The 25,365-nt window shown below is 38.9% G+C and overlaps 1 protein-coding gene across 2 annotated transcripts in view; it reads right to left on the bottom strand.

The window, feature by feature from the left end:
• PIK3C2A (phosphatidylinositol-4-phosphate 3-kinase catalytic subunit type 2 alpha) overlaps positions 1–25,365 on the bottom strand; it is a 50,808-nt gene extending 25,443 nt beyond the window's left edge. The window contains exons 1-8 of one of the 2 annotated variants that reach the window (XM_039552247.1): positions 25,261–25,365; positions 12,638–13,812; positions 7,049–7,155; positions 5,268–5,425; positions 2,224–2,344; positions 1,450–1,561; positions 817–896; positions 647–710 (exon numbers count right to left, since the gene is read on the bottom strand). In XM_039552247.1, coding sequence (XP_039408181.1) covers positions 647–710; positions 817–896; positions 1,450–1,561; positions 2,224–2,344; positions 5,268–5,425; positions 7,049–7,155; positions 12,638–13,747 — 1,752 coding nt within the window. In that variant the 5' untranslated portion in view covers positions 13,748–13,812; positions 25,261–25,365. The remainder of the gene's footprint in view (positions 1–646; positions 711–816; positions 897–1,449; positions 1,562–2,223; positions 2,345–5,267; positions 5,426–7,048; positions 7,156–12,637; positions 13,813–25,260) is intronic. The other variant, XM_039552248.1, reaches the window with a different exon arrangement.

The raw sequence follows: 25,365 nt of genomic DNA, 5'->3' as shown, positions 1-25,365 counted from the left end.
CAGAAGTTAAAAGCAGCCTCTCCTTTGAGAAATGAGCAAAGCAAGTTATATCCATAAGCTTTTGCACATGGGAAGTCACTCCAAACTACTCAACATGCAAGCTGCTTTAAGCTACCTGTCATATACTGAAATAGACAATTTTTTGGACAGGGTGTTTTAAATTAATTGAATAATGCAGAGTAAGACATTACTATGCTTTGTGTAGAACTTACTTATATGTTCCAAACATGCTTCAGTTCTAACTCCCATTGTACATAACTATTCCTGCTCACTATTATGTAGATTTTTATCTGTTAGTAAATACATCTTTCATGGCTGTCAACAACAGCCATAGTCAGGATTCAGACCTCTTCCCTATTCTCCTGAATTAACCCCTTCCAGCATGTTTGAGGAAAAGGTTATTTTGCACCCCAGGACTTGGAAGATACATTTCTAGTTGTGATGATCAGATAACAACTGGTTTGCAAGAAAAGCCTAGAAGAAAAGAAGAACAGAAATCTAAATACCCATGATTATAATTTCACATTTGACAGCTTGTTCAGATTTCAGTTTCCCTGAGATAACCTGCAAGTCTTTTTCCCAGCTACCTTATCAGTGAACTTGGTCACGCTACTTTTGGTTCAGCAATAATCTACAATGACCTTACCTCACTCTTGAGGGCTATGTTAACTTGCTTGTGATACACCTCAAGAAGCTCTTCAATGGAAGACCTGCAAGAAATAATAGTTATTGAACACAGGTACAGGAACAGAACAGAACACAACCTTGGTCAGCAGTGATCAGCACTTGATTACTAAAATAACCACAAAACATTACCTTATGATAGGTTCTCTGAAAGGCTTTTCTACTTTGTAGAGGTGTTTGGTTAGATGTACAGGTGTCCTGTCATCATCTTCCTGCAATAAAATATTCGGTACTAAGTCCAGTTCTCACCTTTCTATAATAGGTATACTGTTACAGAAGATTAATTACTAATACTTGGGGAGTTGAAGGGAAAAGATGTAAGGTGATCTCTTCAAAGGGGAGAAGAAAACTACTTAACAGCCTGTGAAATGTGTACACATGGGGAAAGAGGGAAGAAACAGCCATCAAGTGCCTAACTATGCAGATACCAAATACTCCTCCCTTCTTTGATGGTCTAATACATATATAATTAAACACAAAAACTCTTCTCAACTTTTATTTAACTCTGAAATTTGTTGCTTCTCTTTCAAGCCTCAGGTTTAGTCCAAATGCTTGCATACTTTCTCCAGGTACAATACTTGGTTCTAGTAAGAGGCACTACCCATATTTATACAGTTTGCTTTGTGAAAATTCAGTTATGTATTTCACTTGCCCTTAGGATAAGAGGATACCATTTCCAACACCAGGCAGACTTGCTAATCTGTCAATAACACAGGAAGGTACCCCTTGGAGCCAGCACACTCTTGCAGACCAGGAGGTACTCACTGTTCGTGCCAGGTCGCTGCATATCCCGCTGTGGGTCAGGAGCTGCAGTTTGATGTCTGTGTCCCACTTCCGGCAGTTCTGGATATACTCGTGACTTCCTATGCAGTGCTTGCTGTGAAACAAAAGCAAGCTCCAGTCACAACAAAAATATGCAGTGCTTTTCCAAAAACTCACACAGAATATGCAAGGCAACCTGTTGCCTCAAAGTAAGGAAATGGTGAATCAACCTCCACGCCCATCCTTGATCTGACTTTCACTTCTGCACAAGTTTTTATACACTATTACAGATACTATACTTGTGCTAATGCTCTTAACTGCAGCGGTTAACACTGAAACCAAATATTCTAACCCAGAAAACTAACGGGGTTTTGTAAACCATTAGTTTTGAAAAAAAATTCCAACGAAGAAACAAACCCAAAATCAAACCAAGAAACAAACAAAATCCTGCAAACCACAACCTGCCCAGTTTATTAGAAAACATTAGATTTTTGGGTTTGTTTCTGAGATTTGAAGAGTGGTCAAAAACTACAATATCCATCCACAGAAATGTTCTACAAACCTGCACCTGCATTAGAACAGAGCCTTAGGAAGTTGATGAGAACCTACTTTGCTATACCCCAGAACAAGTCCAGAAACTTCTGATCTTTGTGCAAAGAGTGACTCCCTTAATTTTTAAGGTTTCTTTCACACATTTAATCACCAGAGATACACTTTCCAGTAACTGTTTCAGGAAAAAGCATGAAATTAAGTATTAATGAAAAAGAGCTTTCTTACTTCTGTAAAACTTCTTCTTGGCCACAGACTTTCAGGATATAGCTGCCAATGTCCACTTCATTCAAGTCATCATGCACCCAGCAAAGTGCCTGCATTATTATAAGCTCAACAGGGGAACTCACTGTTTAAAGAAATTACATCTAAAAGTTAAATATAAATCTATAGCAAGTGATATTAACTATTGCTCACTCACAAATTGTAGTTATTTAATCAAACTGATTTTTGTACTTGTAAAGAAGATTTTTACACTTCTATTATCTCCTAAATTTCATAGTTTGAGATCTTCACTTTTCTCTCACAAAGAAAGGTATCATAAACTTGCCTGCCATTATAAAAAGCCAAAAAAAATCTTTTTCAATTAGGATACAGTGTAGTCACTTAGCCAGAAATACAAACACAGTCTGCAGGACTGAGGATAGCCTTTTCTTTTTTTTTTTTTAATTATAAATTAAACTTGCCCTATTTAGCAAGGACTTCAAATAGTTAAGTGATCCCAGAGGCACTTAAAGTTTAAAAAACACTATCTGAAGAGTTGGATATGGAACTCCCCTATTTGTTCTGCTTTTGAGGAACTGAGTATCAGCTGCAGCTGAGGCAAATCCTACTGAGAGTCCTTTTCCCTTTTTCCTTTCCATATGTCATGGGAAGCTTCCACTTAGTACAGAGCAGATCTCAGTAAGCACCACCAAACTTTTGCCAAATGCAGCTCTCAGCTACCAGTACTTTTGTATCAGGCTCCAAAAGCTTTTTGGAGAGTAGTCTCTCTTCCATCCAGCAACTACAGAGCAACAAAATAATCCCAGTCAAACTCAAAATCCATTCCCCCACAGCCACCAGCTGTCGCTGACTAAAAATACAGACCTGTTTGAATTACACAAATGTTTAAATACAAAATGCTCTCTAGCCCTCCTGACCTAGTTTCTGATGATCTCATTTAAATAATTTGTGAACAATATCACTAAGTGCCTCAAAATTCTGTAAAAAACCACTGTATAAGAGCAATTTTGTATTTCATCAGTACCTTCAGAGTTTTTTTCCCCTCTCCAAGGACTTTCCTAATTTTCTCAAAATTTTTTTAAAATAAAGAAATATTACTGCTGTGATAGACACAGAGGTAATGCCACAACAATATTTTCCACAAGATAACACATGTGCTTCACCTCATTAACAAATGATTAATTATTACAAGCACAGAGGTATCTGAGCACATATGAAGAATGATTGTGTGAGATTCAAGAACAAGGAATGACAGGAAGTATGAATTCAGAAACACTTTAACTCATTAAGACTGTTTATTATTGGGTGAAATTGCTGTGCTACCTTCAGCAGAGAATATATATGGTATTTGATAAAGGAAAAAGATGCAGTGATAGTTCATGCAGTGACAGGTTCTGTGCTGTAGTCACAGGCTGCATTGCCAAAGGTCTGCCAGCCCTGCAAAGCCCAGCGAAGACTGCAAAGATGATGCTACCACCTTTTCCCTGCCCCACATCTTATTCAAAGACATTAATTTCTTGCTGACACACAATGTTTGCTCAGACAGAGCAAACTTCCATGCAAAGTCTAATAAAGGAATGCAAAATGAATCCAAATAAGCTCTAAAGTTCATCTATTTCCCTCCTGAGTCCTTTCTACAAACTGAGTTGTCAGAGCACTGAGAGGCTGCAGTTCCTTCTGAGCAAGACTGAAAGCCACACTGAAGTAGAGCAGCTCTAGCATTAGGAAGCTGAGGTATGCAACACTTTGACCAAGAACAGAAGGAATTAAAGGTAGAAGATAACTTTTAAAAACCCCATTACTAGTCACATGCCCGTCTTTCACCAGCTGTGGAAGACAAGTAGTTTAACTTGCTGATTAGTTTCAGCATCAGAAAAAAGGGAGCAGAAAATGCAAAGAAGATGATATGTGGGGTTAGAATGCAAAACCCATTCCAAGCTAGCCGCAAAAAATACTAGAAATAAAGGGCTGAAGCCCTAACATTTCAGTTACCCTACCAAAGCCTTTTGTAGGAAAGGATTAAGCTTGCAATATTAGAAAACTGTAATCTTAAGGATTAAGAGCAGAAACCCTTCCCAGGCTATACTTAAAATCCACCTCATTTCTTAACAAAAGATTATGAAGTCACCACAGAATAAATGTAAGGACCAGCAAATTAATATAGAATGAAAACACTGATGCACTGAGAGCTTGTTTTTCCAATAGAGCAGCAAGTTTATGCGAGTAATAAAACAACTCCAGATCTTTTGAGTACAACCAGCTCTAAAGCATCTACACTAATACAAGCTGAGATCCAAATAATTACCCTCACAAGTGATAAGGAATTCCAGAAGTATAGAGGCAAAAAAGTTTATTACCAGTTATTTCATCACCCAGAACTGCCAAAAGTTGACAGCATGCAGTTTCAATACAACCACTGTGCAGTCAAGATTGCGCAGAGGACATGAATTTATGTAGCACAACAAGGCAAACCTCAAAGGTCCACCCCAGACCAATATTCCTGGTTACCCACAAAACTGGGACAGCCAGTTGTGGCACATCCAACGGTGTTATTTTAGTGTTTGTGTTCATAAGCATGCACTGAATGCAAGTAATAGATACTTCTAATGTTTATCCCTCTTTTCCGGCAGCAGTTTGTCTGAACTTTTAGATAGCTTACAAAAATTTATTTTAAAATATGTTAGTGTGTTGAAATGAAAAATTAAATTAAACATTAAAAATCTCAGTCCTGGTGTCATTGTCCCCTCAATAACTATAAAGTAAAAGCTTTTAAACAACTGTTTTATTCTATCCAGCTATGGACAGAACAGTGCTTCTGGTTTGCTGTGCTTTCCTTTTTTACAGTCAGTATTTCACTTTGTCAACTTCTAAGTATTTTCTGGAGGCGCTGACCCAGAACTAGGCCTTTCCTCAGTTACCTTTTCCACATTTCCCACAAACAACCCATGCCCCTGAGACCCAGGGATTACAAAAACTGAAAGGCCTTGGCCTAGGCTGAGCGTATAGTCTTTAACAAGCAAACTCCAATTTAAGAAGCAGGAACATACCATCGCATGTAAAAGTTACTGGTTGCTGGAATTCTTCGATTTCTATTGAAACCTTGATACTGGCACTCTCCCCACTTATATTTCTTTGCAGCATGATTGGACTCAGCACAAAGCCTGGGTTTGTTTGCTGATCAGTATAAGGAAACTTGGTCCTCAATCTGGAAGCAGAGAAGGTTTATGAAACATTGCAATGGAGAAGTCTAAGACTAAAGCAAAATAACATGGTAATAACCACAAGGCAGAACAGTAAGGACTACCTTTGGCTCTCTACCTCAATTGCATGTGCAAAGCACCATTTAATTTTTCTACTCTCAACAGAACATTGCCCACAATAATTATACAAGTAGTAGTTAGACAGGAAAAAAATCCTAGCATATAATTAGGGAGGTTTTCTACATAGCTTAAAATATTTAATAGGTCAATTCTTACAGGACATAGCCAGCTTCTGCAGAAACTAAGCTCTAAAACAGTTTTTAAAACGGTAATCCACAGTATTTTCTAAAAATTAAGTTAAAAAAAAAAAAAAAACAAAAAACAAAACTCTTCACATGTTTCAACTTTTAGAAGTCTAATCTGAACTTAGATATGATGCAGAAGGTAGCTATTCTAAGCTGTGGAAGGTGAGGAAGAGGCCTCAATGGAGGTAAAGGTTTTTATTTAGGACACAAACAGTATAAAACATTTACCTACTTGGAAAGCTGCTTTTTATTTTCTGCTATCTAACACAGATAAAATAATTTAACCTTAAACTTTTGCCAATGCTAAAGTAATATTATAGGAGATTAAGAACAGAACTGCTCTAAAAGGATTACTTATTTCATCATCTTTATTCTGGACAATCGCAAGAATGGAAAAACCCCCGAATCCTTCAGCAAGAGTTGTCCAGTCTTAAGTCCATCACTATTTAAAAAACTGGGTCTTGAAACGAAGGACAACAATCAGATATAACCAGAAAGTGTTACAACAAGCCTATTCTATGTGAGCTTTGTCTTAATGTTTTTCAATAGTAAGTTTCACATATATATGAATTTTCATTGTTTTTGTTGAGTTTCCTTTTCATTTCATAAACATTCCTGCTTAAAAAAAAATAGATGCTATCCTTAAGATTCAAAGATCTCTATTTCCTCCACTATGTCTTGGATTTTGATGTTAAAAGGAAAAAAGGCAAGAGCAGTTTGTCTTCTCTAAGAAGAAAACATTCTCTCATTAAATTGTGGCAGTAAGGAAAAAAAACCACATGACCTTTAAGGAGCTTCACTATCTGATCAAGGCAGGGATACATTTAAAGGTTTTACCTTACAGAAGTACAGTTGTGGAAGCAACAAAAATAAAAGCATTAAAAGGTTGGAAAGTCACTGAGTGACAGGATTTTGTGAGGTGCCTCAGGTAACAAGAAAAAAAAAAAGACTTCAAATTCTTTCAAAAGAAATGGTAATAAAAAGCCAAGGAGATACAGAAAAATACTTTGAGGATAAAAAGGTATTAGAGAAACAAGGAAAAGTGAAAGTCACAGGACCAAAATAAGAAAGAGGAAATATGGTAATACAATAATATTAGTACTGAAGATCTTAACAATTCTGTTGCATTCTTGAAAAAAAATAAACAAACCAGGACAAAACCAGGAAAAACTGAGATAAGAAAAGGAAAAAGGATACATACTGAAATCTGTCCCATCAAGCAAAAAAAAATGTAGGGCTGTTCCTGTCAAGCTAACTGAAAATTAATCATTTAGCTTTTTTTTCCCTCCTCTGAAAGTTAATTCATATTCAGTCATTTCTTACTTTGTAACTGCTTCAGAAAAAGCTGACAGTTCTTGATTCTGCCCTTCAATTGCTTGGAGAAGCACGTTTTCTGTCAGCGTGCCAGTGGTCCCATTGTCTTTCTGCAACTCAAAGATAATACGGAATTTAAATAGCTGCAAACGTATTCCTAACGCCAGCAAAGCCACATGTAGGTGACAGATTTTCATGAGTCTGAGATTTACCACTAGTTTTATGTCTACTTTTATATGGAGAAAAACATGTATAACTTGAAAAGTAAAGATTCACTGGAGCAGTGACTCCTTGACAGCAGGTAATTTATTTGCCAGCATCATTACCAGCTAAGATTAAGTTGCAAGCAGTTCCTGAGCTTTCAGCAGTGACCTCTTACATTCAGATTTGGCTAAATTCAGCTGAACCACAGATGGAAGAAAAATGTATTTTTCCTCCAGTTCTGCAACTCAGACTTCAATGTGGTTCCAGAAAGAACCACTACATATCACTGGTGCCTATGATTATCTCTTCCTACAAAGCAGGAAAATACAAGCTGAACACTGGAAGGAAGTAGCATTCAGAACATGAAACTTAGAACTCAAGGAATCAACTTACTGCTGTTTTAATCCCTTATGCCAAATGCTCCCATCACCTCTCAAAACTGTACACCACAATCTTTCAAGTATCCAATCCAAGAAACAACTGCTAAAAGAAAGCTGCAGTTTCAAACAGCAAAATCTAATAAACTTAAAAAACCAACAAAACCAAAACAACAAACACAGAGCTACAGCAGGTTTTAAACCTGTATCTATTTTCTGATCCAACTCACAATACATCCATACAAATGCTGGAGTGAGCAAAAAGCAGAGAGAAGTTGGAATAACCAGTGGAACTCAGTTGCCCATAGTCTAACAGCCACCACTAGCCTGAAGGATTCATGAAGCTCCTGCCAGATACTCCCTGGAATAACTTACATGACCAGTTACATTTTTCATCCAAAGATTTTACAATGCTTAAAGAAACCTTTAATCCAACCACAAGTCTAGGAACAAAGCAGACTGCACTACAGTTCTTCTGAAAATCACCACAATTTATTCATATTTGAGGCAGTGATTAACTACTTAACTAGTATGTGGGTTATTTATTATTAGCCAAAGTAGTCAGCTAATTTCATTAGAGCATATCAGACAATATAGTTAAATTAGACTCTCAGAAAAGGGGTCACATCTGAGAGAGCCACATACTGTCAGGTCTTTTCCTTTTTTCCCTTCAAATCAACTTGTTTAAGCACTACAGCATAAACTTGGAAGAGATACAACCTCTAATTGCCACTTGAATTGCATTTAAACTTAATTATTTCAGCGAAAATATTGGTCAGTCAAAAGGACAAATTCTGTGTAATTGAGGATCAGCCATACCACAGGAGACAATTAGAGCAGGAAGCTATAAAGCCACAAAACTTGAAATGAGCTGCAGGAGTATGCATAATACCTTAAATCAAAAAGGTTCTTCTATTGTAACATCTCAGCAAGTTCTATCACATAAAAATACTGGGCAACCTCACAAGACCTGCTAACCTGTGCAACTGTACCTAGTAAACACACTCTCTAACCAATTGCAGAACAATACCAAGAATCACAAGGAAACAGGAAGGGAACATACCCAGGGAGAGGCAAACGCCTCTGATGAAGGTTAACCAACTGCTGGTTGGCACTCAACACAAAACTCGGTCATTGCAAATCACCAAGCTGCCTCTGCAAATGTTAAATTCCATTTAGAAACTCTTCAAGGAATACTACAGATAGGTACACAATGCACTGTGCAACCACAGGATAAAAGCACTACACAAGGGGCCTACTTCAAATAAAGTCACACACATCACCACTTTATGCCACTATGTGACACTTCTGAATTACTTACAGTAAAATTTATTCAACTGTTAAACTCAAAGTTTAGGGAACTAACAAGGCAGGTCAACACATGCAAGCTTAGCCAGGGCAAACAATAAATTCTGATCTAATGAGCAAAGAAAAAAAAAGATTTGGTTATCTGTGGTTGACCTCAGGGTCACACTTGGCTAAGGAGAGAAACCTCATGTTATTACAAATATGTAACGATGAAAAAGACCTCCTGATAGAAAACTAAGATCATCAAACACCTTATTTTTTAGTTGAACTTCAATATTAATTTTTGATCACTTTGGGGAAAATAATTTCAAGACAACAAGCTCTGAAAAACCCATTTAAAACTCATTTAAAACCCACTGGACTCAGATGGGTTTCAAGCAACAAGTAGAATTTTAATTTCTTTAACTTCCAGATGGGCCAATCTAGGAGGTGCAAAAGCTATCAGTCAAACAGGAAATAACTTGAAAGAAAGGACTTCAGGCCAATTGAGATAAATAATTCATGTCAGCACAGGCTGCAAAAATAGAAGCGGTCTGTAAATACAATTACTCTGAACAATGACGAACAAACCCAAACCCCAAGAAACTAACAAAAGTCAAGTTAAATAAAATTCCATGAGTATACAAAGTCACAAAACTCAGCAGCTCTGTGGAAAGCAAGAGAAAACAACACATAAAAGAGGACAAAATGATGATTTTTGCCTCTGCTTTCAGAAATGAGTGACAAATACTGAAGTATTTAAATGGGAATATTTAATGTATAGCTACTTCAAATATGAATATACGCATCAAATAGACAAAAACATGAATAGATGGAAATAGATACTTCATTAAAACAAAGCAATCTATTGACTCAGGGATTAAACAGCCAAAAATTTTGATAGAATCACAGTGTATTTTTGATTGACTCAAAATACATGTATTTTTGTTTAAAGGGGCAGAGACTGAGTTTTTCAGGAAGGGTTGGAGGGAATGATCCAGACTTGTTAAGATGCAAGACTTAAGAATATACTTAGAAGTAAACCCAGGGTAGATTGGGTTAAGTACAAGAGAACTGCCAAAAATAGAGGATACAAAACTCAGCTTCCTTCTATACTACGTAAAAAATTATTTCAGCTAGAAAAAAAAGTAGAAGTACAGGATAGGCAAAAGAAAGACTACCCAGGTTATGTTGCAAGGATATCCAGTTGAGGGACTCATCTTTAAATCTATTTATTTTCTGCTTTAATAACTCAGCAGAAGCAACACTGATAACTTACAGTCTTGTATCATCAGCTACCTTCATAATACAGACTAGCACTGGAGCGTGATGCCAAAACAAGACTGGAGGAGCACAAGTGGAAAGTGAATCTCAAATCTTCAATTGGGCATTCGCTGCAGACATCTGCTGTAAACTAAGACCTTGATGAAAAAGGTGGTGACTTAAGCAAATCAGGTCTATTAACTGATGATAGGATTGATGTTGTGATGCCATCACAAATAAAGTAAATGCAATAAAAGAGTAGCAAGCAGGATGCCCCTGCCTGTAATGAGGGTTTATTCATGCTGAGGTACACGTGGTACACTGTGGTCTCACATAGAGAGCTAAAATCCTCATAAGTCATCTTCAAAAAAAAGAAGAAAGAAAGAGAAGCTCTCACACAGAACTTGCAGTGAAAGCTGACAGAAAGTCACTGTCTCTTGTAACATATTGAGGTAAATATCCAAACAATTCTTTCCTCTTAAGTACCTGCTGTTCCATCCTGAAAGAAGAACATTTGCTAAGAGTTAGTTACAAATGTGTTCTGCTGAAAAGCAGATGACTGATGAGGAGGAGCTGGAACAGCCTTTAAATCAGAAGTGACAGGAAGAAAAGACCACACGTGAAGGCAGAGCTTGAACTTTATTTATGAATCAGTCAATACATGACATGCAAATAGCAGGAGACTGGACCTTATGAACAGGAAAGAATCCTACATTCTTGAAAAAAAACCTGGAATGTATAAAGATTCATTCACAACAGTCAAACATTACTTCCTACAGACACCACCTGAGAAGCACTGATCCAACGTAGCCTAATTATTAGTCAGGAGTTACATTACAACCAATCAACTACCACTGAAAAACTGACAAACGCATCACCAGATGACACAACAAACTGAGAAGCAAACTGCTGTAGAGCCCAAATTTACATGCCTCTCCAAATCCTAGGAAATAACAGAGCTAATGTATCACAGTGGGGAAACAAAATAAAGTCAGACTCAAGATCTGCACACATGGCACAAAACTAGAGACAAATGGATTTTTTTGGGTTTCAGGGTGGTTTTTATTCCTTCTCCACTGGCCTTCTATCGAACTTCTGCCAGAATACTGACACATAACGCAGAAAAAACAGGACATCCTTCAAATGAGGGGCCAAAAATTTCACTTCAGAAATCTAGACAATCTTTTAGGCCACATTCTAGTAAACATTACTGTTTCAGTGAAAAACCCTCCTCCAGTTTGGGGATGGGGAGAGAAGAATTAAGGAGTTATTTAGAAAATATCCGTGAGTGATACCGTTGGTTTTTTATGCCAGGTCCCTAGCCTATTAAAAACACCTAGCAAGACAATACCTAAGATTTAAAACAGCTGTAAAACAAAGTCTCCAAAGCAAACAAATTGTTTACTTCCCACTCTCTAGCCAGTTTCTACAAACACAATGTTTTTGGCCATTATCACCCTTGCCAGGTTGCTGGCTTTTCCACTGAAAACTTTTCCACTTCTCTTTCAGTCTTTGTAATCTACCACAAAAACCCCCAAAACCCAGAAATATTCATATCCCCTTTCTAGTGAGCCGACTAACATTTTAAAACATGTCTTATATTTATGATGGAATTATCACAGAAATAATTAAAAATATAAGCAAAGTTAAATAACCTACAGTCTTTTACTGGATTTGGGAAAAAGTAGGATGCCCTAATGGGGCATGATTAACCAGATGAGACTGAGACAGTATTGATCACCTGCTGCACAGTTTAGTTTTGACACAAACTGCATATACTCCACGTCCAAAGATATGAGAGTCATAACTAAAGCCCTTGTTGAGAGCTTGGTCTTGAATGTTTCATTAAAGTGATCCTGATCCTAGAGAAGAAATCTCTTAAATATCTTTTTGCCCTGCCTGATAAAAGAAACATCACACAAAGAGGTTTTGCGTGGTACAGTATTTCTGACTCAGCAGCCATCCCATCACTCAGGCACCCATCACTCAGTATAACCAAAATGTTCTGTCCAGCATTCCTACACAGAAGGAAAGCTTTCTACATACAAAAGAGAATTATAGTCTTGTAAAAGGCAAGATAAAACTTTCAGTGCTTAGCTCACCACCTTTTTATTTCACAGTATCATGCGAACTGCTCATAATATTGTAATATTTATCAATATGATTTAGACACTTAATTGTACTGAACATTATTGCTATTTCTTATGGGAGTGTTGAGTTGAAAAACAGCAATTTCCTCAGTAAATGTGGAAGGATTACACAAGGGCAGAGGAATTTTGAGAGATAATTCAGTAGTAATGTTCTATTTTCTGAATAGCACTAATACATATGCCATAACATCACATTATTTGGACACTGCTCAAGCCAAGTAATATACATAAAATAAACAACAGACCTCAAAGTGCCTTTAAACACTGTGATTAATCTTTACTGTTACACTGCAATTTAAAGATAGAGATTTCCATACCTGCGATGTTTGGCCCTGTAACTTTGCAAGCTGAGTTGTTCTCATGTTTAAGGACTGACTCCTTGTGACTGTTGCTCCAGAAGATTTCCCGTTAACTTTTCTTTCCAGATGACAAGTCAGTAACAGCTTTTCTTCTAACAGAACAGCATCCCATGGATCTTCAGCAGTCATACTTGAAGCCCTCTCTCCATCATCCTCTGCCTTGTTTAAAGTCTCCACAGCATCCACTTTTGGTTTACTCAGAGGATCCAAATCCAACCAGTCGAATTTACTGACATCCCCACAGCTATCCGAGGCTGGCAGGCTGGAGACTGCAGACTTTATGGCAGTCATTTCTAGGTCTGCACTCGACTTCCCATTTCTCAGGAATTCCGAAGTGCTTGCAATTTTGTCAAATACTTTTGCCATTTCTGGTGTGAGTACTGGAGGGTATAAAGGTAGGCCTCCGTGTGGATGGAAAGGTATGGTAGCTGCCACTGGGTATGAAACGTATTGTGACTGTCTTGGAAGACCAAGATAAATAGGCTCTCTAGAGGGATAGGACGACATACTTGGATGGAATCCATTCTGAAATACACCAGTCTGTTTTGTATAAGAAGCTGAGGTGTAAATAGGAGGTAAAGTGCATGTCACAGGTGCTGGTATCCCAGGTGTCCACTGTCTCCTCTGACCCACGGACCCAAGATAAAATTGTGAAGACACAGAGGGGCTCAAAATAGGACTTGCTGGTAACGTAGGTACTTTACTAGATTCAAAATTGTCATCCAGCAGCAGTTTCTCTAGTTCAGCATGAGTAAGCTTCTCTATGTCAATGGTACTTAGTTTATCTTCCATGCTCTTGGCATCAGACTCTGGAAACACCATGAGATCATGGTCCTGTTTGTTATGAGTCTGTGCTTTTTGTCTGGGACTGCTTAAAGAATGAAAGGTTTGTTTATTACCAGCTACACCTCTTTCTTTCTGCATCTTGGCTAATGCCTCAGCTTCCATCTGCAGTGCCTCCTCTTTGTCCACATCTTTTGACCTTGGGGCTGACAGAGAAGGTGAGGAGCGCTGTTTGAATCCATTGCTGCTGGATATCTGGGCCATGCCGCAAGAGCAGATGTCCATGTAAAGCAGCAATGCTTCCCTTGCACTGGTTGTCTACTCTTGGCTTCAGAACAGGTTTAGCAGACCTGAAAACGAAATGAAACATTAGAAACACGTGCAACCAATCATATGTGGACAACTACACAACTACAACAAAGTCACACATCACCAGCTGACAAAGTTGAACATGTCCTTCAGAAACTCGATGTAAAATTTTAAGGAGGCCAATTTTTATGTTTTTGGAGGGGAGAGGGTGCCAAACTTAAAAAGAAGCCACACAAATAAATTCACGGTCTTTGAAGTACGCAAGACCCATTTATTTTTCTTACTCTACCTACTGGTACTAGTAAGCACTTGGTTTCTTTCTGCACCACTAGACCCAAGACACACAAAAGCCACCCTCAGGTATGTAGCGGTTTTCAGACTTGAGCAATTACACAGGTGCAATCTTGGGAGTAGAAGTCATTCTAAAGAGTATACAAATACAGCATCCATAAAGCACATTATCAAGAGGACTTCCACCTTACTTCAACAGATCACAAAACCAGACCTTTCAAACTGCTGTACCATGATTATAATGGTCATAATGACACTGAAGGACCTCTCTTCCTTTGGAAAATATTGTACTTTACCCTCTTAACAAGAAAAATAATGCTTATGAAATGATATTTCTTGGACAAGCAAAATAAGCTATTTAAGTACAGCTGCTCATTGAGTAATCTCTTTAACAGCCCTTCAAAGGAAGTGTCATTCACTACTAGGTAAGGGAAGAAACTCCAAAAGGTCACTTTTGCTTAAAGCCACCACCAAGAAAATGATATTTTACATTTCTCTGATTCCAGTCTTGTGTTTAGGACTATGATACAACTTCCCATATTCACTACAATATCTATGCAGACTCTTTATTAAAATAATTTTGCAAGAGATTACCACAAGAACTGTGTTATTTTTCGGCATTCCTTCTACTTTATGCTCCAGCTTTTGCACACAGCTGGGTCAGAGCCGAGCCCAGGAGATAAGATGTCTTCCAGCAACAGCCAGTATGCACATCAAGCAGCAAGATAAAAATCAGGAATAATGAGTTTCTGCCAGGAGGGTTACATAATCAGCAATCCTCATTAAAACACAGTTTCACTGAACTAGATGAGCCTTATAAATGCAAATCATTCTGAGTTTAAGTCATGCAACAATCTACAAATTAAGAACTCTCTGCAGCAAATAATGCAGATAACTCAAAATTCTTTATGTTCCTTTTCAATTCACACCCATTAGAAGGGTTTGGACTTTAGATTGGGGATTTTACCCTCCGTGAATTATACCAGAGATGTGCCTCAAACAAAGTGACTGTATTTCTGTGGACTCCCCACACAGACAGCAAGATTCTTAACAGATTTATAACAAATTCTTTAAATTCTTTAAGTCTGGCCAAGCTTTTGTTTTATCTACTTTATTTCAATGGCTTATAGTGTGAAGGCCAGACATCTTTGTAAGAGGTTCTATACATTTCAGCTCAGTCTGAAGACAAGTCCAAGTGAAACCCTTCACAAAGCAAGATTAAACCAGAAATGACATTACAGTTAGCAAGACAAGACTTAAACAAAAGAGGCTGTCTTCAGAAAGACTGAAATAGTGACAGACTAACAAAAGTATAAAACTCTGAAAAATCACACAACTCAAGTCCTGGGGCATAAAGTCTTAAGAAGCTTTGGAAGTTAAAGGTATGAATCCATTCCACAGGATAATTATATAAATATTCAACAGTCAAAGTCTACAGAAAAAACCAGACACCAGATCCTTTTCTGTACAGTTATGAAGCTGCAGAGCTCAACACCCATTAAAGCCATAAATATTGCATTAGGAAGAAGTCTTGTCCTGTCTGCTGCCTATTCCAGAGCTCAGCGTAAAACACAACCAGGGAATCAATTAAAAAACCCCAAAACTATTTTGTTGGGTTCCTTTGTAGACAATGAAGGTCTCTGGTCCCATTAAGAGCACAGCTGTGGCCTTCAATTATTTACTATGCTCCTGTTAGCAGGACAATCATACTAAAACTTCTCCTGAAGACATACTGAATATTTTGTAGATGGTCTAAGCCTACTAGCCACAGATAATACCCTAATGAGAAGTCTCATATACTCGACACCACCTTCTCAGACTGTCTAGAAAGCTAAGCCTGCTTTAATCTCTTCATTAACTTACAGCTGGTTAAAACTGCTATGTCAGATTTTTAGAAGCAAGAACACCCTGACTTACGAAGTCCTCTCAAGAAATCCTACTTGGCTTTTCCAAGAAGCAGCAGCCTGAGGTAAGTGCATTTTGGAGTTTTCACAGTCTTGCTGCTGCCTAAGGATTCTAAAGAGCAGCAGGACTTTTTCCTGAACTTTATTCAAAAAAATAAAACAGAATCATACTTTCTGAGACTATTCAGAACTTCTTGGGCTACAACTTAGAAGATTATCAATGCATTCAGGTGCTGCTTGATAATTACAAGTGATTTTTTCTAAAGGAGACAAAAAAAATTATATAGTCTTCAAAGTATTTATATATAGCAACAGCCAGCTCTATTAAAAAAAAAAAAAGGCAGCCTTATTTTTCTGCTGAACTTGATGGCCTTGATCTCCATATCACCAAGCAGTCTCCTGTTCACAAGGAGAGTCCCTGTTCCACGAAGTCACAGCTGCAGATAAACACACATTCCTCAGCTCTCAGAAACATGGCACACAGCTACCACAGCACCTTCATTCACAACACCTAGAGAATCCCAGTCACTCAAGAACTGCTTGTTTATTTTACAATTTCACGTTACAGTGCTGTATTTCTGTCACTGTATGACAGCACTCTTGCACTGAAAAATCCAGTGACTTCTAGCATTCGAGACAGATGGTTATTGTAAGTGATTATCTGAAAAATTGAATTTTAGCCATAGTCTTTGCAAGACAGCCTCATAAGCATACATAAATACAGCAATCAAATTAAATGTAAGTCCTGACCTTGGCAAACTTGTAAAGTCAGTGTATAAATTTCTGACAAATTTTATAAGCAGACTGCAGGTTTTTTTCAAACAGTTTGACATTTAAAAAACTGATAAAAAATTCTGATAAAATTGCAATAGTTTTGGTGAAATTATCCTGCATGCCAGTTCTAAGCAGTAAATTCACGTAACACATCAGAGTAAAAGCTTCCTAGGCATAAGCATGATTAAAATACTGATAGACCTCCTTTTAAATGCTAACCATGAAGCATCAGTTAACTTTTCCACATAAATTTAGCTTCACTTTGAACCTCTCACTTTGCAGCCATCTAAGTTCAAAGGCAGGGAGTGAGCAGAATTTAAACTTCTCCAACATGTACAAAGAGAAGGGCAAATTCCATTAGGATCATCTATCACCACGGAACTCCTCAAAACACTCAGAAAAAATAACTTTCAGTTCAAATCCTGGCATCCTGAACCATTACTGACCGAGCCATAGGAACTCACCAGAAGTTTGCAACAACTGGAGGTCACTGAAGACCCAGAAGCGATCCTTATGGAGCTAGGACTGTTCTCATCTGAACTGCTGCACACTATTTTAAGTAACAGTAATAATCAGTTTTCAGCTGTCAATCTGTTCACCTTCAAGAGTGCTCCTCCTGCCAAGCACTCAGAGAACGTGAGAAACATTTGATTTATTTTTAAAGGAAAGCCAGAAGCAATTGAAGAGATTGTAACAGAAATTCAGAAGTGATAGAACAATGCCCTACACCACTTACTTGTCCCCTAATTTTGAAATTAAAAAGGCACATTCATACTTTGGGTGAAGTCGCCACATTTCCACTGCTCTAGCAGTACCTCACCTGCGTCCTTTAAAAGTGGGTCTAAAACCTCAACCACACAATTTATGTACAGCCCTGACCAAGGGTAATCTGCCTCTTGCAGTCAGATTTCATTAACTTCAATATTTAGTTTAGCTATTCAACCAGTTGTGATCAGACAAGGGTCTGGAGACCTTTTGGCTCTGGCCTAGCCCAGTTTCTGTAACAGCAATACTCCCCAGGTTAACAATTTTACACAAATGTGTTTAGAGCCTAAATTTGATCACTCAAGCACCTGTGTATTGTTATATAATTTTGAGTATTGCACATCATTCATTATGTCAGAGGAGCAAAATACTCTTTTAAAAAAAAAAAAAAGCAGCGACAAAACTTATTAATCATCAAGAACCAAGAACCTGCAAGATGCCTGACCATCTCCTTCAGATCAAAGCCTCTACATGGAATGGAAATGAATTTTAAACCAGATTTTCACTTACAGAGGCTTACATTAAAAAAAAATTACATATGCACTAGTCTAGCAAATACATAAAATGGAACCAGGAAGAATTTTCTTTCCAATAAGGAATTTATAGTTTTCTAGTAAGAAGCTTCGGGGAACCAATACAGGACATTACGTCTCTACCAGGACAAAGACTCCCAAAATCTAAATTAGTTTCCTATCTTAATGAGCAAGGGATGACTTCATCAGACATAAATCGTTTTACCTTAAGCAGAGGTAATCTCACCATCTGCTCATGTACATGTTAACATTTTTCTCTACTTCAGATGAGCTGCACAGCTTTCTTTTCAAAAACACCCAAGGCTTGTAATGTCCTATTTATAATTTGTTCTACGCAAGCACAGAACATATTATTTGGCAATTTCTTCATATGAAGTACTTTATAGCTATCAGAAATCAGTGCACATGAACTCCCTGGAGTCCATGCACTAAATACAGAAGCAATGATAAGAAGTCAGGCCATTTCCTGCATTCCTTATAAAGTAACAGTCTGGCATACAGTAGCCAGTGCTTCCTCAAAACAAGTGCAATTTTCAAACTAACTTTGAGGTTATTTTGCCATTAAATAGAACAAAAATAAAAATATTTGAAGCATTTGCCTCATACTGAATCATAGCTAACTTAGTATTAACAAATCTTGCCCGCATACCAGAGACAGTAGCAGTTTTATGGGAAACCAGGGAAAACTTAGCAAAATACGACAGCAGTAATATACTGTGGAAAATACTAATCATCTGCAAAGGAATTCATAGCCAGACACTTGCCACAGCAGGAAAACTCCTTAGCAAAAGAAAGAAAGAAAGAAAAAAGTCACAAGAACTTTGATGTTCAGAAGCCCTCTCTGCCAGATGCATTCAGATTGCTACAAACTGAGAAAAAACTGAACACGTACTCATGACATGACTTCTTGAAGTAAGGCTGTTATTTTTTTTAAAATACTGTTAGGTTTAAACTGGAGGTTTCTCAATAACAAACAGTTCTGAAAGGTCAGTGTTAAAGCTATACAGTTCTATCACACCATCTTTTTAATGAAAACTTAGTAGCTTCTTTAATCCAGTCATTTTAGCAAAATGAGCAAGTGCCCCCTTACAGATGAGATTAACACAGTTAACCAGAAAACTGAATCCATTTTGTTTCAGCTCACATCTACAGAACCTTCAAAGGCAACTTCACTAGCTTAAATACAGGTGCAATCTTCAACTGGGCACAAACCCTGAACCAACACTAATTTCATTTGTTTTGTTCAAATCATTCAGATCATAAATACCTAAGCAGGAACCACATCTCTTAACTTTGATTTTGAAATTTCATTTACGTTTAAAAAAAGTACAATTTCATCACAAAACCTTTGATCTCGAGGGCTAGGCAAGAATAGGATGTTTCTAGCACTAGAACAGGAAGTCTCAGCCTTTAAGGTCTTTCAACATCAGCAACAAATCCCTTGAAAAATCCAACCTCAGCTGTTTCAGTGCTTATAAAAATTTATGAAATATTAAAATCAATTTTCACCCAGGACACTCTGCAGAGAGGATCATTAATAGATACAGCATACTTTGTAGCTGCTGTAACTTTGAATCCTCAGGTTTTGATCAATGTTTCTAGAGAGACAGAGCATGGATGCATCTGTCATGATGTTCCAGCCAGATCTCAGTGAGGGCAGCTACAGATACCTACAGATCATATGTTTCCCATTGCCACACTCCTCCCCTGCAATGATTTGCACCACTGGCCACTGCAAGCCCTTCCATCAGTAGATGTGGATTTATGCAGGTTTGGTACAGCAGGTTTGCAAGCTTACTCAGCACATTTCTGCTATTATACTCCTCCCCTCAAATTTTGAGCCTAACCACCATTCCATTTAAGTCTGTTAAAGAGATGGGGGTCACAAAAACAACTGAATTCCATGTAAGTGTCATAAAAACAAAAAACCTGACCCTGCCAAGAACACTGGCTGTCACAGCTAGAAGAAAACTGTAGTGTGCGCTCATATAACTGGACACTGCAGACTTATCACCAGGATAATCTTTCTAAATGATTGAATCATGGCAAGAAGTCCTTCAAGCCAATCAGCAGAAGACACAAATGAACAGGAAACTTGGCATCAGTTTCAGCAGCTGCAGAACTACTCACCAAACTTTGCATCCCTGTATTTCTCCCTATTCTGTTCTCAGCTCTTTATGAGCATCCTGCTATTCTGCTCCTGCCCAGTATTTTATGGATGCAGGTACCAGAAAAGAGCAAGAATGAAACTGATGGCATCCCAGGCTGTTTCATTCTGATGCACTTGGCCAAGATAGTTTTTTCCATGCCTTACAGCCAAGCTTATTACCCTCATTGTTTGACAAAGGCTAGGAATTTTAGTTCTGTTGCAACGTTTCTCCTTACAGAATAATGCTTTCAATTCCACTCCTCCTGTTTCAAAAGGCTGTCTTTAAAAACTTTTTACTGGTTCCCTTGCTTTACAGACACCTCTTAAATTGTGCTTTTCTCCACATCACCCTGACGTTCCCAATCCCTCCACCAATCCCACTTTTCAAAGGATACTTGAAAACACTCACACAATACAAACTTCCATACAGAATCAACATTAGCTGCTGGCTTAAGGGGAGGCTTTTTCCTATTCTTTAAGCAAGGTCACTGTCCCAAATATTTTGATTCCCCAGCTGAATAATTGGTGCAGTAATTCTTGACTTGTAAAGGAATTTTATTCTGGAATATCACTTTCATGGAACAATTAAGACTAGAAGGGGCCTTAGTTATTCATGCAGAGTGGGGCCTGACCCCAGCAGAGCATGACAAATTACCTGGAGCACTTAGCTAAACTAGTACTTCCATTAATCCCAGTCCCAGTGGTACTAAACAGAAGATAGACAACTGCATAGCCAATTTTATCCAAACCATAGAAAGTGTCTAGTGCAGGAAGAACAGGGAGAGAGGAAAGAAACATCTGTGCTGTCTGCTTTAATTACCACAACAGAGATGCCCAAACACCTTCCATATAGTACTATAATATTCTGCAGCATAGACAGAGGACTGTGTTAAAATCCCACTGTTTCCCAAATTATGTGCCTGAAGTAAGCCCTGCAGACATCCTCCTAATGTCACAAAACATTGAAAACACAGCAAAATGCAGGAGGCTCATGGTGCAAGGTACAGTGGCTGTTAACACAGGAGATGAAAACAACCCTCCCCCACAGAGATCCTATTTTACTCCCTGGGCAGCAGTGCACCATATACACCTTCAACAAACCATCATCAAAAACATGCATGGAGAGGAAACACTGACACCTCAGCTCTGGCCCAGACTTAACTCTGTATCACTGTATTAGCATCACCCTACCAGTCTACCCTAATGCAATTCTGCTGCAGTAGCCAAATTATTTCCACCATTTGATTCAGCAGCTGAGTTTCCCCTCAGGCAGGAAACTTGCACAGTTTCAGTTATAACCAGCAGATGCGTCTTAGTCACACACCTCACATTCATAGGAGATCAAGCAGAATTGCTGATTACTAACTGACAGACCAAATGCATCATTCCCGTGTAGCTCCATGCTTTATCCATCAGAAAATACTAAACGCTTATTACATGTATTGATTGAACGATTATGTGGTTGGTTTGGACTTGTTTTTTTTACAGTACACAGGTAGAGAACTGAACAGGGTGGCTACACTCAGACCAAAGGTTCACCTCATCTTTATCTTGTCTCTAAAGGTGGCTTTGGAAATGCAAATAGGGAAAAGCTAAACCAACACAAACACTTCCTCAAAATACCCTTCTAGTCTCCACTAATTTGCCACTCAAGTACTTCCTGAATCCTGAGGTAACTTCTCTAAGATTAAGACTCTTGATGGACTTTTTCATGAGGAATTTGTTCAGATGAATGCTGAACTCAGTTAAACTTCTAGCTCTCACCTTGTAACTCAGCACTGTCACCACGCTCTGCTTTTCTGCTGTGACTACAACCTAAGCAGAAGACTGGATCAGTTATTGATGACCTGATCGTGATCAGTCCTCTACAAACATCAACTACAAGATTGAAACCTACAAGCTCTATTATTTCCTCTGGGTCACGATGCACTAACCAGCCTCCAGATCTGAACCAGTGACATTCCCCTAGCACAAACCCCACAAGTGTCCTCATATACTACACACTGCAACTTATGGTTGGGTTTTGTAAGTGATGTTTTGTATGTAACTTCAAATTACAAGTTACATGAAACACGCAAACATACCTTCCCCCTCTACTTCCATTTCTTCCCTCTGAAGTGACCATCAGTTGGAATAAGCTTAATCTAAGGAAATACTTTCAGGCTGCATTCCTACAAAGTTATAGACTGAAGTAATATTTCTCATAACTTCTTTTAATGTGACGAAAGCATTTCATTCTAAAATTTTTATAGCTTAAGTAAGTTTTATCATTGCTGGCACGCTTTGAAACATTTCCTCCTTCCCTGTCCATTATGGAAACAACATCATCATTCTTCTCACAAACTTACATCACACCAACCTCCTTGCCTACAAAGGGGCTGGATGATGCTGTATTAGATGACTGATTTTATTGACCACTGTTGATAAAGACTGAACCCGGGTTCTGGTAATTAATTACACATCCACATCTTCTACTTAAAATAGAACAAAATACGTTTTCACAGTTACACATCCATAAAGCAAACAACATACATTTGTGTAATACTCTCTCATTTTTAAGCCTGTTGTATTATCCTAAAAATAAATAAACACCAAATTATTCCTGTACTAACTACAGACACTAAAAGGCAATACTTCTAAAATAAAAATATGGAAGATCATTACTGGAATGTCATAAAGGCTGACCTTAAAACACATACTATATCTTATGAATTTTAGTCATGTCAGTGTTAGACTTACACTGGCCTACCCACCAGTGCTACTTTACTGCAATTTTTGAGACTCCCACAAGGCAGCCTTAAGATTATTCAAAAGACAAACAACATGCAATCCTGCTATAATAAAATTCAAACCTAGCATTTTTTTTTTTACATAACCCCATACTGTCGGGCTTTGGTCCCACATCAAAGCCTAAGGCAACAAAAAAAAACCCCCTCCAAAACATCACCTCAGCATTTTTATTTCTTAAACAACATTTTAATCCAAGTGTCTCCAGCTGGGCAGTAAATACAACATCAGCTCTAAGAAACATCACCAGTTTCAACTTAGTTTGAGAAGTAAGAAACAAAGGAACACAAAATCTGAAAGTATTTTCTTTTACTCAACATTTTGAAACGCATAATTTTCCATTTAAGGCATTCAATTTTCTTTGTTAGTACACAGAGAGCTACTCAAATCACATAAAAACAACTAAATTATCAATTTAAGTACAATGATTATATGTACTGGTGAACCTTTGAGTTCTCAGTGATGACAGTAATACCCAAAGGAAAGAGGAACCTCAAGTATCTAAATCAGGATTACTACTGCACTGTAATTAAAATAAATCTATTTTATTAAATCAATCAAAATTTCAAATATTTCTTGAGATCTCCTTTGTATTTTTTATAAGCAAGCATCTTTAAGGGACGTAAAATAATGTAAAATAAATTGGAATGTAAAAGAACATTCAAATACAGCACAATATTTAAGAAGGACCTGCAAGTAGCCTATTACTTGTCTGATTTGTGGTCCCCTCCCCAAAAGGGGACCACATCTAACTTCAAGTATTTGTCACTTCTGCCTGTGTTTTCTCCCTCTGCCTTTATCTTCTATGCAACTTTCTTTCACTGTCGCCTTATTCTTACCAGTTTTGCTTCAATTTGCTTTTACAAAAAACAAACACAACCCCAAAAAAACCCCAACAGAATTTAGTGGGACTTATAATCCCTTTCTCCCCCTCCAGTAAATGTGCTGCATGAGGCCAATTTAAGTAACTTCTCTTCCCCCCAGACACATAAAGGAAGTTTTTTACAGGCTCACCCTCAATTTTGGGAGAATGAAGCACACAACTGCCTTCAAAGCCAACAAAGCCAAATAAAAAAAATATTTTTTTGTCTGATTTCATTTCCCCTGCCCCATTTCTGCTTCCCCATTGGATTCTTCATAAATCATTCATCACTACTACTCCTGAGCACAGCTTATATTCAAAGAAAGTATTGCACAACATCTTGTACAAACATCAGACATTTTTTCTTAAATTTTCAGTTCCCTTTGGGAAGAGATCTGCAATAAACATGCAATGTTATTAGTTAAAACCTGTCCATCTCTCCTCTACCCCAATTCAGTTTAACTGCGTTATGTTCCAGTATCAGACTTGTAATAAGTAACAGTAGAAATGAGTAGAAAGACCACCAGAATCTCTTTTCTTCCAAACGCTTTTCCTTTCACTGCATCTTGTTACCACATCATTTCTCCAACAACAGCATAGCTGAAGTGGGAGGTTACTTGTACTAACAAAGGTGCAGGTATACCTTTTTTATTGTGTTGATACAGAATAATAAACTAGATCGAGCCAAGAACAGCAAGGCAGTCACAAACTTCCATGTATCACTAGAAATATCGGCAAAGCTCCCGGAGGAAACAGCAGAGCTGCTTAGGGATCAGCTTTATAAATATCCAACTTCTCTGGAACCACAGCAACGCCCCAACCCGGGGCGAGCGAACCCACTCCAAAGCCAACAAGAGGACGAACAAAAAGGAACTGTAAACCTGGTGGGTCTCTGCAGCGACCGCCAAGGTGCCCCCTATGCTGGGCACCTCCCGGGCTCCCCGCTCCGTGCCGGTGACAGCTTCCTGCCACCCGGAGACTTCACCCCCGGGTCCAAAATGCACCTCTGGCACCTGCGGAGCGCGGGCAACTCCTCCGGACGGCTCCGCGCCCCGAGCGGCGCCGCTCCAGCGCTCCAGACACGCAGTTCCCGGCTGGAAGCACTTCCCGCAGGCAGCGCCGCCGCCGCCCGGCTCGGGGAGCCCGCACAGCTCCGGGAGCGGGACGAGCCGCGCGGGCAGCGCTGCCCGGCCCCGGGCCCGCCGCTCGCAGGTGCCGCCCGGCAGCGCGGGGAGCACCGGCAGCCCTGGGCCGCGCCGAGGCCGCGCCGGCGGCGGGCAGCGCCCGAGGGTCGCAGAGACCCCCGGGAGGGGCGGGCGAAGCGAGGCACGGCGGGGAACGGAGCGAGCGGCCCCCGGCAGCGCGGGGCTGGGACGGCGCAGAGCCCCCAGCTCGCCCCGACCGCCGCGGCTCCCCGCGCCTACCTCGACCATTTCCCCTCGTCCCTGCTGCTCCCGGCGGGAGCGCTCCAGGCTGCGGGCAGCTCCCCCCGCTCGTCGCGCTGCGCTCACTTCCGCCCGGCCGCGCGG

The sequence above is a fragment of the Corvus cornix genome, chromosome 5 (assembly GCF_000738735.6).
Source record: "Corvus cornix cornix isolate S_Up_H32 chromosome 5, ASM73873v5, whole genome shotgun sequence".
NCBI classification, from domain to species: domain Eukaryota; kingdom Metazoa; phylum Chordata; class Aves; order Passeriformes; family Corvidae; genus Corvus; species Corvus cornix.
This window is presented reverse-complemented; position numbering and strand designations above follow the sequence as displayed.